This window comes from Dryas octopetala, chromosome 2 (genome assembly GCF_963921425.1).
Source record: "Dryas octopetala chromosome 2, drDryOcto1.1, whole genome shotgun sequence".
In the NCBI taxonomy this organism is placed as follows: domain Eukaryota; kingdom Viridiplantae; phylum Streptophyta; class Magnoliopsida; order Rosales; family Rosaceae; genus Dryas; species Dryas octopetala.
In genome coordinates, this window is record NC_141367.1 from 4,825,009 (window position 1) to 4,842,360 (window position 17,352).

At 37.2% G+C, this 17,352-nt stretch overlaps 1 protein-coding gene across 1 annotated transcript; it reads left to right on the forward strand.

Moving 5' to 3' along the window:
• The first annotated feature begins 658 nt into the window (after window positions 1-658).
• KINESIN-12B (phragmoplast-associated kinesin-related protein) lies at window positions 659-9,078 on the forward strand. The gene is made up of 16 exons (XM_086232286.1): window positions 659-960; window positions 1,392-1,529; window positions 1,610-1,693; window positions 1,794-1,919; window positions 2,009-2,068; window positions 2,160-2,213; window positions 2,304-2,396; window positions 3,464-3,559; window positions 3,729-3,874; window positions 4,860-5,009; window positions 5,102-5,231; window positions 5,324-6,601; window positions 6,702-6,800; window positions 6,888-7,040; window positions 7,107-7,904; window positions 8,607-9,078. The coding sequence occupies exons 1-16, from the start codon at window positions 673-675 to the stop codon at window positions 8,922-8,924; spliced, it is 4,011 nt and encodes a 1,336-aa protein (XP_086088412.1). The 5' UTR covers window positions 659-672; the 3' UTR covers window positions 8,925-9,078.
• Window positions 9,079-17,352: the final 8,274 nt, after the last annotated feature.

The window sequence follows — 17,352 nt, forward strand, 5'->3', positions numbered from 1 at the left end:
TCTCCTTCTTTTCCTTCACATTATGGGCCCTCTCCAATTTGGGTCACACTACAAAATGGGTCATAGTGTAGCCCACTTGTGGGTCACACTTTGGGTCTCAGGGTGTTTTGGGTTACACAATATGGCCCGTAGTGGGGAGTTATGACCCATCTGGTGCCCAATTAAGAAATTTTTGGGTCACAATTTCTGATGCATAGTAGTAGGCCTAAAAAAAAAAAAAAAAACTACACAAAATTTAAAATGTTACATTCTGGAGAGTTGAAAGAAAATAAAATTCAATTGCAAAGAAATCATGACCGTCCAAGTAATCGAAGGGCATATGCGCATCGGGTCACTCAAAATACTCTACCCGAACGCTCCAGATCCAACACAATTTCAAAAACCTTTTTGTTAAGAGAGAGAGAGAATCAAAATGAGAGAGACGACAATTTCGAATTAAAAAAGACCCCACACACGTGCTTTTCCCCCAAATCTCCCAAAATTCAAATTTCTCTCTCACTCTTCTCCTCCAAATTCCAACGGCTACGTCTCTCTCTCTCTCTCTCTCTCTCTCTCTCTCTCTATTCCCCTTCTCTTTCGCTCCCTTGTCCTTCCAAACCCTACTCTCTCTCTCTCTCTCTCACTCTCCGATTCACACTTCTTTCTTTCTCTCTCTCTCTAGAGGAGTTGGCAATGAAGCCAAGAACGGCGATCTTGAGGGAGACGACGGAGCCTTCACAGTCGCCGAACCCTAGCTTCTCTGCGAAGCCCAGGCCCTCTCGGCGGCCCAAGGCGTCCAAGGAGAACGCACCTCCCACAGATCACAACTCCATGGCCTGCGACGCCAAGCCTTCTCCTGCAGCAAAGTGCAAACCCCCCTTGCCGCCTCGGCCACCGCCCTCGAACCCTCTCAAGCGGAAGCTCAACCTCGACGCTCAGCCTGACAGCACTGCTCCTGGAACCTCCGATTCTGGTGTCCAGGTACTTCCGCCATTTTCGAACTCTTTTTGCTTTTTCCCCCTTTTATCTTTGAATTGCTAAATTTAGGGCTTCTGTTAGTTTTCTGAGTAATCTTGTAGTTTTCGTTGAAAAATTTCTTAATTTTGACATGATATCATTTTTTTTTTGTTCCTGTCTTAGCATCGATTGCATTTCTATTGATTGTTGACTCGCTTGTGTTTGGCTGCTGGGAAAGATCAAAATATAATGAATTAAGAATGAGAAAGAATTGGAGAAATTAGTTTTTACCTCAAATAAGGAGCTATTATTATGAATTTTATTATTCTTAGTTCACTAAATGGTTTTATCCTCTGCAGATTTTATACATTTCTTTTGTTTTTCTTTTCGGTGACCTCTTTTTCATTTCTTTGTTGTAATTGTATCAGAATCATTTTTTTTGTTAAATTTTATAGGTAATAGTGAGAATGCGGCCGCCACGAAAGGACAAGGATGAAGGGGAGATGATGGTGCAGAAAATGTCTAGCGACTCTTTGTCAATAAATGGACAGACCTTCACATTTGACTCGGTTGCTGACACAGACGCATCACAGGCATGACCACCACCAACATGGTATTCTTGAATAGCTGATTTTGGAGTAAATGTTTACATTTGTTTTGCTTATCATTGCAGCTAGATATTTTCCAGCTTGTAGGAGCACCTCTGGTTGAAAATTGTATGGCAGGTTTTAACAGTTCTGTATTTGCATACGGACAGGTGTGTGTCCATTTGCATTTGCATTTTGTTTCATTCTGTGTCTGTGTTATGTTAGAATGTTGATGCTTACTTTTCTATGTCTGGTTATTGATTTTATTAGACGGGAAGTGGAAAGACTTATACTATTTGGGGTCCAGCCAATGCATTATTGGACGAAAATTTATCAAGTGATCAACAAGGATTAACTCCCCGTGTTTTTGAGTGTCTTTTTGCTCGCATAAATGAGGTGGGTTTTAATTTTGTTGGTTAGTATTGCACACATTAATGTTATATCATATTAATGGTTTCCCTATATTTTGGAATTCTTCTTTACAGGAGCAAATCAAGCATGCTGTCAATCAACTCAAGTATCAGTGCCACTGTTCTTTTCTTGAGGTAGATACTCTGGGTAATTATTCATTTCGGTATGATTGATAATTGGCTTATTGACCCTTTAACTTCTTCCACTTGATTCATTTATTTGCAGATTTACAATGAACAAATCACAGATCTGTTGGATCCAAATCAAAAAAGTCTGCAGGTAAATGGAACATTATGCTTTTTCCCACATCATTCTTTTGTACTATGAGTGATCTGGTATTCTTAGCTGTTCTGTCATTACTTTTCCCAGATAAGAGAAGATGTTAAATCAGGTGTCTATGTTGAAAATCTCACAGTGGAGTGTGTACGAACAATCAAAGATGTTACTCAGCTTTTGATAAAGGTTTGCTTTATTATTCTACTTGTACAATACTTAGAATCTAAGTGCATACTGTATTAAAGAGAGACATTTAATTTTTGAGCAAGTCTTACCTTTTTGTTGAATACAAATAGTTCTCTCCCAGTACCCTCTCTTTCAAAATGTGGAGATTTAGTTTTCTATGTATTTTTATTTGACAATTATACATCCTGATTATTATTGGAACATAGTGTTTGTTGGATGTTCATGAACTTCAGTTTCTCCAACTACATGGAAAGTATTTCAGGGTTTCATTAGAAGTGCAAATCTATAATGTGGTAAAAATAAAGAAAAGTTCTGTTTCTTAATGAACCAGAAAAGGATGTAAAGGAAATGCATTTCATTGAAGTCCTGCTGCTGGTTGGTATTTCTGCATGGATCTTGTTTTCCAAGGAAATGGAACAATGTATTCAGTTTCTATCTCCAACTTGAGTACATATAAAATGAAAAAATAATTGGAAAACTATTATAAAAAATAATTGGAAAAGTATTCTGAGATTCTTTTGAATCATTCCAAGAGTTCCAAAATTGCTGAAAGTTGTAGAAACTTTTACTAGTCGTACGTAGGGTAGAAATGTCTAAGAGACATCAAATGCAAAGTTGCACTAGATTTTAATTCAGGAGGTTTTCTAGGTAAGAAATATTCTTGTTTTGCCTCTGAGCCTCAAGATTAGACTCAAGCACAAGCATCACATGAGTGTTATAAAACAATTAAACCGCATTCACAATTGTGACTGTTGAAACTAGAAGCTCTGATGATCCTCAGAACTACACATCTGGAAGTGGTTGTATAAAATAACAAGGTTTAGAGGATACAGATGTTAATATGGAAGAAATATATGAACAATAAGAGACCATGACTGTTGATTGTGCTCCCAAATCTAAAGCATTGAATCTTCATAATCTTATAGAAATAGGCATCGTTGATGGGGATTCCTCTGGGCAAATCAAGAGAAAAATATTCTAAGCTCCTCCAGATTTTCTAGTTGAAGAATTAGAGCTTGAATAATCGTTCAAGGGTCTCTATTATAACTAAGATGTACATTATGCAGGGGCTCTCAAATAGGAGGACAGGTTCAACTAGTATCAATGCTGAGAGTTCCCGCTCACACACTGTTTTTACCTGTGTTCTTGAATCCCGATGCAAGGTAATAAATCTGACTGAGGAATTCTGCATATGAACACTTTCCCATTAAACTTGTATGTTATAATTCTACTTAAAGAACCATGCACAGGGAACTTTTATATCTCTTTTCGGTCTTTTTTTGCCTCACCCTTATATCATTGAACGATTAAAGTAAACCATCACTTTTGTAGAGTGTGGCAGGTGGTATAAGCAGCTTTAAAACCAGTAGAATAAATCTTGTTGATCTAGCTGGATCAGAGCGTCAAAAGTTAACAGGTGCAGCTGGGGAGCGCTTGAAGGAAGCAGGGAATATCAATCGGTCACTCTCACAGCTTGGGTATGGTTTATCTATCAGTTTTCATGTATTCTTCTCCATTTAAATGTGCATTTCAAGCTTTCTAAAAGTTTTAATAAACCTCATGCTATTAATTGTTTGATTGAAACCCACAGGTTATTTATCTGATAACAGTGATTTGTATACAGCAGTATCAGCTTATATGACTAAATGGCTAAAGCATATTAGCATGTTTGAGTTCTCAGTCCAATGTCATCTTGATTAATCCAAATTTGGAGCTAAAAGGGACCTAACTTGATCTGGGCTTAATTAATTTTACACAAGCTTGAGGTTTAGCCAAACTCAAAGGAGTGGGTCATTGCTTTGGTTAATGGTTCAGATTGAAGTTGAAATTTTTTTTTTTCCTATATAAATAAGTAGAAAATATCCTCGGGGAAATTTTGCCTATATGAATATGCCATTGATTGAAATCATAATTTAAAAAATATAACAAGCTTTTTCATGAGTCCTGTCAGTGAGCTAGCTCATGAGCTTTGTTAGTGAGCATAAACAAGCTTGGGTTGTTTATTGAGTGAACCTCAAAATTAAGCTTGTAAATTAAACGAGTTTCAAGTTGCTTGCAAATGGCTTGGACTGTTTTCTGCCCTATGAGCTATTTAGGGTGCTAACATTTATTTATCAATCTAGACGATGAAGTTGACTTCTTTCCATGTTTGTTGCGAATTGGATTTTGGGCCCAAATTTTAGAAATTATGAGCTAGGTTGAGAAAAACATCTTATCAGATGTAATGAACAGAAATATAGAAACACGCTAATTGTGAGAAAGTCGAGAAAGAGTGTTGAACAATAAAAATAAAGTAATTCATTTTGTTCAAACATAAACTTATACTCCCTCCTCTCTCTCTCTCTCTCTCTCTCTCTCTCTCCCTCTTCAAGTTCTTGTTTTTCTTTTCTCATGCCATTGTTGACATGTCCATGAAACATTTTTTTAGTCATGTGCTAATTGCAGCTAATCATCTGAGTGCAGGAATTTGATAAACATTCTTGCTGAAATTTCTCAAACGGGAAAGCCTAGGCATATCCCGTACAGAGATTCCAGGTTGACATTCTTATTGCAGGAGTCTCTTGGGGGAAATGCAAAATTAGCAATGGTCTGTGCTATTTCTCCAACCCAAAGGTATACAGGAGACTCCTTCTGTCCTCAAAGTAGCATTTAGCATTTTTGACTTCCGTTTGTGAATTGGAAGTTCACATAATTCACTATTGCAGCTGCAAGAGTGAGACTCTTAGCACATTGAGGTTTGCTCAGCGTGCTAAGGCTATCAAGAACAAGGCAGTTGTTAATGAAGTAGTGCATGATGATGTGAATCACTTGCGTGAGGTGATACGGCAGCTAAGGGTATATTCTTTTTCTTTATACTTGGTATATTGCGGTTCATCAATCTGCAAATAAACTTGTGAATATGCTCTCTGAGCTTGTGAATGTAACAGGATGAACTACACCGAATTAAGGCAAATGGAAACAATCCAGTTGATTCAAATGGAGGTCACTCAGCAGCATGGTTTCGCCAAAGCTTGAATATTCTAAGGGCTAGCCTTAACCGTCCAATGATATTACCTCATGTTGATGATGACGGTGACGAGGAGATGGAAATTGATGAGGAAGATGTTGAGAGGCTTTGTGTTGAAGTGGCTAACCAATCAGTTGGCAGTGAGGCTACCAACAGAACTGATGTGAACAATGTAGAAACAGTTAAATCACATTCACAACTTTTGACTGTTGAAATTGGAATCTCTGATGATCCTCAGAACCACACATCTGGAAGTGGTTGTATCAAAGAACAGGGTTCTGTTGATATAGATGTTAATATGGAAGAAGAAATATCTGAACAAGAAGGGATCATGATTGTCGATTGTGTTTCCAACACCCCTGATATACCAATTGCTAATGAATTGAATCTTCATAATCATATAGAAGAAAATGGCATCATTGATGGGGATTCTTCTGGGCAGCCTGCTCTAGAGAAAAATATTATAAGCTCCCCCGTCTGTAATTTGCTAAATGAAGAATCAACCAGCAAACAAGTGCAAGATGGTTCTTCCTGTGCAGCCTCTGAACCTCCTCTTGAAGTGTCTGAATGCCTTTCAGTTGCAGATGAACCCATCGATTCTCCAAATGGCTCATTAAATTGTGTTTCTCCCAGCCTCACCATAGTTCCATGTGATGTATCCCCAGCCATCAAGTCTCCTACTCCCAGTATTTCACCCAGGGTCAACACCAGCAGGAAAAGTTTGAGGACCTCATCAATGCTGACTGCTTCTCAGAAGGATCTTACTGAGGACAGTAAGTTAAGCCCAGAGGCCATGCACACGTCTGTGGAAAAACCTGTTATAAGAAGCTCATCCAATGATGTATCTACTCAAACATGTAAGAATTTTTCAGCACCAGCTGAACATTTGGCAGCAAGCATTCGCCATGGCCTTGAAATTATTGGTAGTCACCGCCAGAGTTCAGCTTTGAGGATGTCGTCCTTCAGGTTTTCATTGAAACCTACAGAGTCTAGGCTGATTTTTCCAGTTTCTAAAGTTGATGTTGGTGTGCAAACTAGTCATGAGATACTACAAGAAGATTCAGCAGAGTTTATGTGTAATAATTGCAAGAATAGAATGCAGCTAGAGGTCAAAGAGGCTAATGAAATTTCAAATCTTCAATTAGTAGCAGTTGATGGGTCAGAGTCTGCTGACAAATTCAAGATGCATGTTCCGAAAGTAAGTTTGAGAGAGAGTAGCTGGACTTTCATTTACTGTTTCCGACGTTCCATATTCATTTGTAACAGTTACTTTACTTTTCCCCCCATTTACCCAACAGGCTGTGGAGAAGGTTTTAGCGGGAGCTATTAGGAGAGAAATGGCATTAGAAGACATATGTGCCAAGAAAAGTTCCGAGATCTCACAGCTCAACCGTTTGGTAGGTTTTTCCAATTTCTCTAACAGCCATCCATAGCCATTATTTCCGTCTATTGTTGGTGTGACGTTTTGTTGCTGTCATTTACAGGTGCAGCAGTACAAGCATGAGAGAGAATGCAATGACATTATAGCCCAGACAAGGGAGGATAAGATTCGTCGCTTTGAAAGCCTTATGGATGGTGTTTTACCCACTGAGGAGTTCATGGAGGAAGAGCTAGTGTCCCTCACACATGAGTACAAGGTATAAATTTGTTTTTGAAGGTTCCTTTTGTGTTCTTTATGCATATAGCTTACCCATCATATACAGCTTTTGAAGGAGAGATACGAGAATCACCCAGAACTTTTAAGGACAAAGATTGAGTTGAAAAGAGTTCAAGATGAGCTGGAAAATTTACGAAATTTCTACGATATGGGTGAAAAGGAAGTGCTGTTGGAAGAGATTCAAGATTTAAGAAGCCAGTTACAGTATTATGTAGACTCTTCATCCACATCATCCCGGTCACGGAACTCTGTGCTGCAGTTGACCTATTCACGTGACCTAAATTTGGCCCCTCTTAGTACAATTCCGGAGTCAACTGATGAAAGTGCTGAACAGAAACTTGAACAGGAGAGGCAACGGTGGACTGAGGTAGAGAGTAAGTGGATTTCTCTTTGTGAGGAACTAAGAATTGACCTTGAGGCTAGTAGATCACTGGCTGAAAAGACAAAGCACGAATTGGAAACTGAGAAGAGATGTGCAGAAGAGCTCAAGGACGCATTGCAAATGGCAATGAAGGGGCAATCACGGATGGTGGAACAGTTTGCGGATTTGGAAGAGAAACATATGCAACTACTTGCAATGAATAGGAAGATGCGGGATGGAGTGGAGGATGTGAAGAAAGCAGCCGCTAAGGCAGGAGTCAGGGGTGCTGAGTCCAAGTTCATAAATGCTCTTGCTGCAGAAATTTCAGCATTGAGAATGGAAAGAGAAAGAGAGAGGCGATATCTTAGGGATGAGAATAAGGGGCTTCAGGCACAGTTACGGGATACTGCTGAAGCTGTGCAGGCTGCGGGTGAATTACTTGTGCGTCTCAAAGAAGCAGATGAGGCTGTTGCTACTGCCCAGGTATTGGTTTTATGTTTTGGTGCCTCACCATTTTACTTGGTTAAGATTCTTTCTTTCAAGATTCTGGAGACTGTGCTTTTGCTTTTTAAAAAACATGCTCATAATTCAGTTAACCATGTTTTTGCATTTAAGTTTCTGAAGTTTCATTACACAAAATTTTGCTCTTTAGTTATATTACACAAGATGATACAAAGGAGCAGTATGTGCTGTTCTTTATATAACCACCTGCCCATCAAATCCCAACACCCCTCCCCTCCTCCCCCAATATCCATATTGAGTTGCAAAACCCTATAGAACCCCATCAATGAGCTGCAGAAACTTTGGAGATCAAACCTACACAGTCAACTGACCTGCAACCAACCTCATATCAAACGGAAGTAGGGTAGCTGTGACATACCCACAGTCCAATTTAACCAAAATCCTTAAATTTGACACTTTTAGTAGTGACAATGAAAGCACTAATTGCTACAAACTAAATGGTATTGAACCCTTTTTCTGCGGTCAAGGCCTGTAAACATGTTGAACTGATATATTGCATATTGATGGAAAGTTGATACACTCCTTATCTATTCTTTTCAAAAAAATTGGTCATGTTTTAGTAACTCTTCACACTATTTGCTCCCTCCTTCCTCCATTTATACTCTCTTTTCATATGAACATAGGATTTATTTGATATTTTAATAAACTTCTCATAATCTGCAGAAGCAAGCTATGGAGGCCAAGCAAGAAACAGACAAGGCTTACATGAAGATCGAAAAATTGAAGAAAAAACACGAGAAGGAGATTAGCAGTCTTAAGGAGGAGCTGCTTTCTGAGTCTCGTTTACCCAAAGAAGCAAACCGACCTGCTTATGATGATGGTTCTCATATGGCAAAATACGATGTAGGTGAGCCTCGTAGTTTAAGTGATCAACGATGGAGAGAGGAATTTGAACCATTCTATAATGGGGAAGATGGCGAGTTAAGAAAACTTGCAGAACCCTCATCATGGTTCTCTGGTTATGACCGATGCAACATATAGAAAGGGGATTTACTTGATATATAGTGTATGTACTACTAACAGTTTGTGATAAATAGCTCCATAGGCATATATGCAGGTCATCTGGTTTGCAACAGTTTGACCATTTCCATTATTTTTAAGTGCACTTTGTACTTAAAATCAGATTCTTTCATAAGAGTTGATGAATGGTTGTATTCTTTTATTCATCCCTCCTTGCAAGCATAAAAGTTGAATGAATGGTTGTATCCTTTTATTCATTCCTAAACCCCTAAACCCTACAACCTTTCAAGCCTCTAAGATGCTCCCCTTTTGTCCCCAATTGGTGCATTACCCAGTTCTGATATTGTCTCTATTCATTCCTAAGGTGATGCATATGCATACGTGTAATACAAACAAGCACAAACCATGCTACATAATCTGTTATTCCTTTTCAAGTTCGTACCAAATGTAGGTGCCTTAATAACTGCCTTATTCCAACATGTGGTTGGTGAAAGTAGAGGAAGAACATGCTATTCTGCAGAGAAATGGGAATTTTTCCAAAGCTTGGATATAGTGGATATGATGGGCCCAGTTGCAGAGAGACAATGTACTTGGTATCTCCAGGCACAGGTACCTACAGATATATAAATGTGCACATAAATGTAATTTTTAAGGGAAAAATTTGAGCAGACTAAATAATCACAATTGAATTAAATATGTAACCTATTGAATGGATAACTCATTAACTCATTGTATTTGATTTAACCATTGAGTGTAATAAATAAAGAAAGTTATTCAAAATTTGTCCCTTAGGAAAAAAGACTGTTTGATGCATTCTAGATTTAGATGATTTTTTTGTTTGGTGTGTGTGTGACTGTGTCAAGAGGATGGGGGGCAATGTTGAAGTAGATGAAAGAAGTATGTCCACGGCTCTATTAAATGGGAGGGAGGCATAAGCAGACAGTCCACAAGTAGTCTCTTAAGTTTGGCAGCCTCCTGAAAGCTGATGTGGGAGAGTCGACCATGTCATGGAGACCACAACACAAGAGGTTTGTTGCTTTGTCTGTCTCTGACAATCAATCCATCCCTACCAGTGGACCATTACTATCTCTCAGCCTCTTCACTCAGGCTGGGGATAGAAGCTAAACAGCCAGGCCTTCAACCCCAGCCATCCATTGCCCAACCCAATTAGAAACAAATGTATCTTCTTTTTATTCTCAAGAAAAAAAAAAAGGAAAAATTATTTTGGTATGAAGTCTTTTTTTTATTTTTTTTATTTTTAAAGGGTATGTATTTTTATTTTTCTAGAAAAAGGTATGTATTTTGAGAAAAATAAAGCCATTACATTTAACATGCCAAAAAAAAAAGAAATGGGTTTGTAAGCCACATCTAGATAATTCTAAACCCAAGACTCCAAGAGGTTGATTCAATGGTCAAGAATTGAAAGAGCAGTAACTTTTAAGTTTTAGAGAAAGCTCTCAAAAAAAAAAAAAAAAAAAAAAAACAGATGGATAATTCCAACCATTTCAGATAGGGATTCAATCAACCCCAGAAGGAGAAATCTCTGGGTAAGAAATGAAAAATTCTGCACTGGCCCACAGGAGGAAACAAGTGTGGTTTGGTCAATTCAAAGTCTAATCCTGCATAATTTCCTCCTGTATGTTTTGAAATTTTTCGTTGAGGTCTTGTTTAGCTTAGCTGGCTGGAATTTAATTTCCCAGTCCTTCAAATACTCTTCAAGTTTTGTAAAAGAAAATTCATGTCCACAAGGCCCATAACAAACTAATCCGAAGGATTAAATTCCTTTCCTTGTAAGCAAGAGTCTCATTATAAGCCTAACAGTGATCAGACTCATCACCCAAGTTGATAAGGTGGTGGTACAGTTGGCATGCATGTTATGTTAATGTAAAGTGTAAACTAGTGCTTGGAGTTGATAGACTTGATGGTCATGGGGTTGGTGATGTAAAATGATAGTTTCCTACTGGCTACATGCAGGCACTGATATCATCCCCCACCCCCACATCAAAGGTCATATACCAACCAAAGTTAAAGCTAAATGCTTCTTGAGGTGAAAGTGACATAAAGGGTACTGATCTTAAAAGGGGTTAAAAAAAGTGAGAAAGAGAATTAAGGAATGTGCTATAAGATTTAGATTCTATGTGCTTGTATTGTTTTTATTTGTTTCAATCTTAATTATTATGTAATAGAAATTTAAAAATTTATGCAATGTACTCTAAGTATTATGAATCCACTCATTTTTTGTATATTTTTAGAGAAAAAAAAAACACAAATAAAATTAAAAGTAAAAAAAAAAATTAAGTGGAGAAACAACAACTAAAGAATGAAGATATCCACAATTTAAAGGTAGAAAACTACACTTTACTAAGGAGAGATATATTCCTAAAACATTTAAGGGTCAGCTTAAATCCAATGTATGTGGTGCGGATATTGCATATCCGCACCACAGACAAAACTCAATTCATTCAATTATATATTCTTTTGTATTGTTTACAATCAAAGTCAAATTCATAAATTCTTCGATTTCTTTTGTATTGTTTGATGATACTGTAACTATATGACGGCTCTAAGGTAGTATGTATCTTATATAGAATTTGGAGCCTCATATCATAATCTCCAAAAAAAAAAAAAAAAAATCAAAGAATTTTACAAATTGTATTTAAATTTCAAACTAATTTAAATCATGTGAATTTGATTGAAATTTTTAACTGTTAGGCATTAAAGGGGAAAATAACCCAAATTACATAAACTAGAAATGTAATGTGACAACAGTAAAATAGAAAAATATGACAGGCTGGTTAATTGTACATGGACCCTCTCTAAACTGAAATTTTAATGATGAATAAGTATTAAGTGAGACTGTGAGTGTCCACATGACAAACACATTCCATCAGTCTTTCCCAATCATACTCCCTACCAAGAGGAGGAGGAGGAGGACCCATTTCTCTCCATCACTGCAGTCAGTTACGGCTTCCCAATTTTACCACCCACTTACATCTTATCACTAAAAAATCAATGTGAATATAATCAAAGCTTTATCTTAAATCAATTAAATAAGTTGGACACAAAAGCAAGACATGATCACTGTTGGTGTAGATTGGTCACTGGGGAATGCAAATGGGCTGGAATTGTCATTCTCAAGGTCTCTGTCTCCATATGGGGCCCAATCAAGTATTATTTTTCCTTTTTATAATCATATGTTCATTTAAGATCGATTTTAACTACTAAATTTTAATAATTTTTTAATTTAAATATCAAAATTAAATAGTATTTTAAATTAGGTAGCAAATAATTTACAAATAAAAGTCAAATAAAATAAAATAAAGTAAAAGGTATCAAAATTTACAAATATTACATCACATGCCACTACAATATAATAATAATAATAATATTATATCACAAATATTACATTAATTTATACTATATTGAATTAAAAAAAAATCAATCAAGTCACAACTTAACTGTGACTGTCTCATACTTAGATGTGACTGTCGTTCAGTCATAACTAAATTTAAAGTTGTGAGTGTCGTACAGTCACAACTAAATGTGAAGTTGAGACTACATTAGCAAATTTTCAAAATAATATAAAAGCCTCAAGCGTAATTTTGTCAAAACCTTATAAATTTTAACTAACACCCATCATATGTGGGGGAAAAAACAAAAATGTCAAATGGAAAAGGCTCAAATCAAAGGGGCCAACATATTTGTGACCTAATCTAAAAAACTACATTTAAATTTAGTAGTTCAATTGAAATATTATATGGTCTTCATGCTTTACCAAAAAATTATTGAGATTTGGTATTTAATCCTAATTTGGTACATCATTTAATACATTTCACACATAATAATATAAAACTATAATAAATAAAAAAGTAAATTACAATTTAGTACTTTAACTTTATATGTTATTTCAACTTAGTACCCCAACTTTGAAAACTTGCAAAAAAGTACCTCAACTTTCATTTTGTATCAAAATAATACTTTCGTTATTTTTTCTGTCAAATAAATCGTTATCTGCTGACGTGACATATGTATTTTCGTCATTTAAAAAATAATAATATTTTTAAAACTTTTGAATAAAAAAATTAAAACTTTTAAAAATTTTAAACAAATTGGGGGGAGATGGGCAGGGGAGGGTCGGGGGTTGGGTAAGGGGTGAGGAGGCTGGGACTGGTGGTGGGTCGGGCAGGGAGAGAGGGGGAGGATGGGTGGAGGCAGGCTGGGATGGCTGGGGGAGGGCAGGGTGGGGGCGGGAAGGGGAAGGGAGGGAATGGATGGGGGAGGGCTGAGTGGGGGCGGGAAGGGGAGGGGATGGCTAAGGGAGGGTTGGGTGGAGGTGGGAAGGGGAGGGGATGGGTGGGGGTGGGAAGGGGAGGGGATGGGTGGGGGTGGGGAGGGGAGGGGATGAGGCTGGAGCTGGGGTGCGACAGGGGCTGGGGATAGGGGGTATGACGGGGCTGGGGGTAGGGGAGGGGGTGCGATGAGACTGGGGTAGGGGAGAGGGTGGTCGGGCAGGGAGAGGGGGAGGATGGGTGGGCGCGGGCTGAGGAGGGATGGGTGGGGGAGGAGAGGGGGAGGGAGGGGATGGGTGGGGGAGTGGGGGGCTGGGTGGGGGGCGGGGAAGGAAGGGGGATGGGTGTGGGGCATAGCTGGGGAAGGAGGAGGGGGAAAGGTTTTTATTTATTTTATGAAAAAAAAAATATTTTAATTATTTTAAGAAAATTTTTTATTAAAAAGTTTTTAAAAATATTATGATTTTTTAAATTTGGGAAAAAAGATGAAAATACCTCTGCCACGTCAGCATATAACGGTTTATTTGACAGAAAAACTAACGAATGTACTATTTTGATACAAAATGAAAGTTGAGGTACTTTTTTGCAAGTTTTTAAAGTTAGGGTACTAAATTGAAACAACATATAAAATTAAGGTACTAAATTATAATTTGCTCTAAATAAAATCTTTATAGAACAACATTCTCTCTCAAAAATATATATAAGATTAATAATTTAGTGGAGATTTGATAGGTCAAAAGCTGAGGTGAAGTTGAGATAAAAACTTGAAAACATTTATTTATTTGTAAGTTTTTGAACTTAAGGTATGAACTTGAAAAACATGGTAAAGTTGAGGTACTAAATTGAAATGAAGCTTTTTAGTGGTGGATAACGGTGTTTTTTACGGCCAGACTAATAAGGGTACCTAACTGACACGGTTTCGTAGTTGGGGTACCTTAATGCAACTTTTTGAAGTTGAGGTACTAAGTTGAAAAATGATGTATAGTTGAGGTATATAATTATAATTAATCCTAAAAAATTATTATTCATAGAAAGCTAAACGAATCTGGTGAACATTAGCTTTAGAACAACAGCAAGACAGAAAATAGGTTATTAGTGATGGATATTAGTGAAATTTTGGTTGGTACATGACCTTTGAAGATGACCCAATTTGCAAAGAAAAGATATTCATAAAGGGTTATCTCCTCATAGGTTAAATTTTTAGTGCCTAATTTTAAACACCCTACTCACCAAAAAAATTTGTCTAAACCCCCACCCATCTAGAAACTCTTTCAAAACCCCCTAAAACTTATAATCCTAAATTACCCTTCTGACGCATGCTGACGCGCGCTGACGCATGCTGACACATGCTGACGTCACTGTAACTGTATTTTGGTGAAACTGTTTTTTTTTTTTTTTTTTTTTTTGAAATTGAAGTTTTTGCTAAAACTCAATATTTCACTAAAACTAAAATCAAACACTGAAATTGAATTTCATTACACTAAAACTGAATTTCAAAAATTCAGTTACACTGAAACTGAATTTCAAGAATTCAATTACACTGAAACTGAATTTCAGAAATTCAGTTACACTAAATTGAAGAATTCAGTTATGAATTCACTTACTGAAACTGAATTAAGTGATGAAACAATTACACCTCGACTAAAATGCAATTACACCTTAATTAAAAAACAATTACACCTTTACTAAAACAATTACACTTCACTAAAACAGTTACACCTTTACTGAATTCCGTTTCACTAAAAAGAACACAGCAACCTTATAAAAAAAAATAATAACAATACAATAAGCCATTGAGATGAGAGGAGTAGCCAACAATACAACGTCGTCCGATCATCTCACGCGCGACGAGTACACGACAGTCGCCACTGCCTCGATCTGTTTCTACCTGCAAATTTGATTCATCATATTTCAGAACCATAATTTCATTCAAAATTCATTTAAAACTCATGTTTCACGAGCTGAAACTGTTTCATGAGCTGAAACTGTTTCACGAGCTGAAACTGTTTAATCAATAAATGTAGGCTTAAAGTTCCCTATACACAGTTACAACAACACACAATGAGGTTCGATTTGGGGTTTTTTGATTCATCAGCAATTGGTCCAATCCAAACACATAGCATTGAAGAGTACAATGAGGAGAAGAATATTAGTACCTGACTCGACGGAAATGGCTGCCGGAAAAGCCAGATCGCCGGCGGAGAAGCCGCGGCCTTTGTGGCTTCGATCTGCCGCCGTGGCTGATCAGATGGAAAATCCGAGCACACCATCGTGCTCAGGACGTCGAGAGGAAGAAGGCTTGGGTGGTTTGGCATTCCAACTCCGCCGAAAAAGACAGATCGCCGGCGGAGAAGCCGCGGCCTTTGTGGCATCGATCTGCCGCCGTGGCTGATCGGATGGAGAATCCGAGCATACCATCGTGCTCAGGACGTCGAGAGGAAGAAGACTTGGGTGGTCCGGCATTCCAACTCCGTCGAAAAAGGCAGATCGCCGGCGAGCACCACCGATCGTAGTCGCGGCGATCTGGCGTCGACGTTTAGTTTAACGGCACGTGGAGGGCATAAGGAGGAAGAGGAAAGAGATGCGAGTCTGATGGGACCGGTCTCGCCGGCAACCGTCGCCAGACGGCGGCGCACGCGCCGGCGACAGCAGCGGGGAGAGAGAGAGACGCAGAGGGGAGAGAGGCAACAGATAGGAGAGAGAGAGAGAGAGAGAGTATTAGTTGGCTGAAAATGAAAATAAAACAAAAGGGGTAAAACTGGAAAATTAAAATATGGGGAGTCAAAGTTGACTGGGTATTAGTTGACTAGGGGGTTTAGGAAAATATTAAGTGTAAGATTGGGGGTTATAAGAGAGTTAGATTTTGGGTGGAGATTATGAGAGATTTTATCTCTAACTAGGGGGTTTATAATTATTAACATTTAAATTTTTATGATGGATATTCAATAGACGTTAGGCCCCCAACCACAATTTGTTTTTCTCAATCAATTAATGACCTATTGGCTCTGTAATTTGGGATTAGCCTCTACAATTAGGGTGACATTTTCAACATTACACAATAACACGATTTGGACATAAAAAGAAATTAGTAAGTTATGATTAATTATTATTTGACATGAAGCTGTTAATGGCATTACATGCTATAACGAATAATAACATATCAGGTAATAGTCAAATACGAATAATCCTGGTTTTTTACATGAAAAACTCTAACTGATATTGTATGATAAAAAATGATTATTTTTTTTCTCATTCCAAAATTTGGTATTGTACTAAAGGAGTATAAAATTCTTCTTAATTTTGCTAGCATCTAGATGAAGTAAATTTTTATTTTATAATGTTTCTATTAAGTTTAAAGATATCTTAATTATAACTTCTTAGTTTATAAAAGTTATGTTCCTTCAAATACGACACAATAAATGAACAAATCGAGTTGATATCGAGAGTACTCGGTTTCCACTCGTTAAAGGTAAAACTTCACAATCTTGTGAGTTGTGTACGTTTCTTATACAAGCTGGCAAGAATCAGACTAATTTAATTCTTTGTAGTAACGATTAAAAAAAAAAATTGCTGCCATTAGAATTTTGTTTTATTTGGTTGAAGGATAAATCAGTCAAGACAGGACAGAAACTCCTTTGAAATCAGTAACATAAATCATTATGATATTGGATTATTGTATATAGCTTGTAAGCATTTTGTGGTTTCTTTCGTAATACCATTCTCTTACTCTTTTTTTTTTTGTTTAAAATGTGAACGTCAGCCCAACCTGGACAGCATATACAGAAGAATTGTGGCTCAATGCTCCACAATTATTTTTTTTTTGTTTGTTCACTAATGACGAGACTGCTTAATTCAATAATTTGCTTGGATGTCATTGTCAATATGTCTAAATGTCTATGTCTTAATGTTTCAATGCGATAATGAAAATCCAGGCAGATACTTGGAAAAACATTTTGGAAAAGATATTGAAAGAGAATATTTCGAATTCTCAGCTTGTCATTTTTATTACTTAAATTTTTTTAATTTTAAATTTGTATTATAAATTCAAAAGTATTTTATTTTGGTGTGTGAGGTTACATGTTTTATACTAAATCAATATGTGTAATTAATAAAGGTCCCATTATTAGTGAGATTTGAAGATAACCCTATTTGCAAAGAAA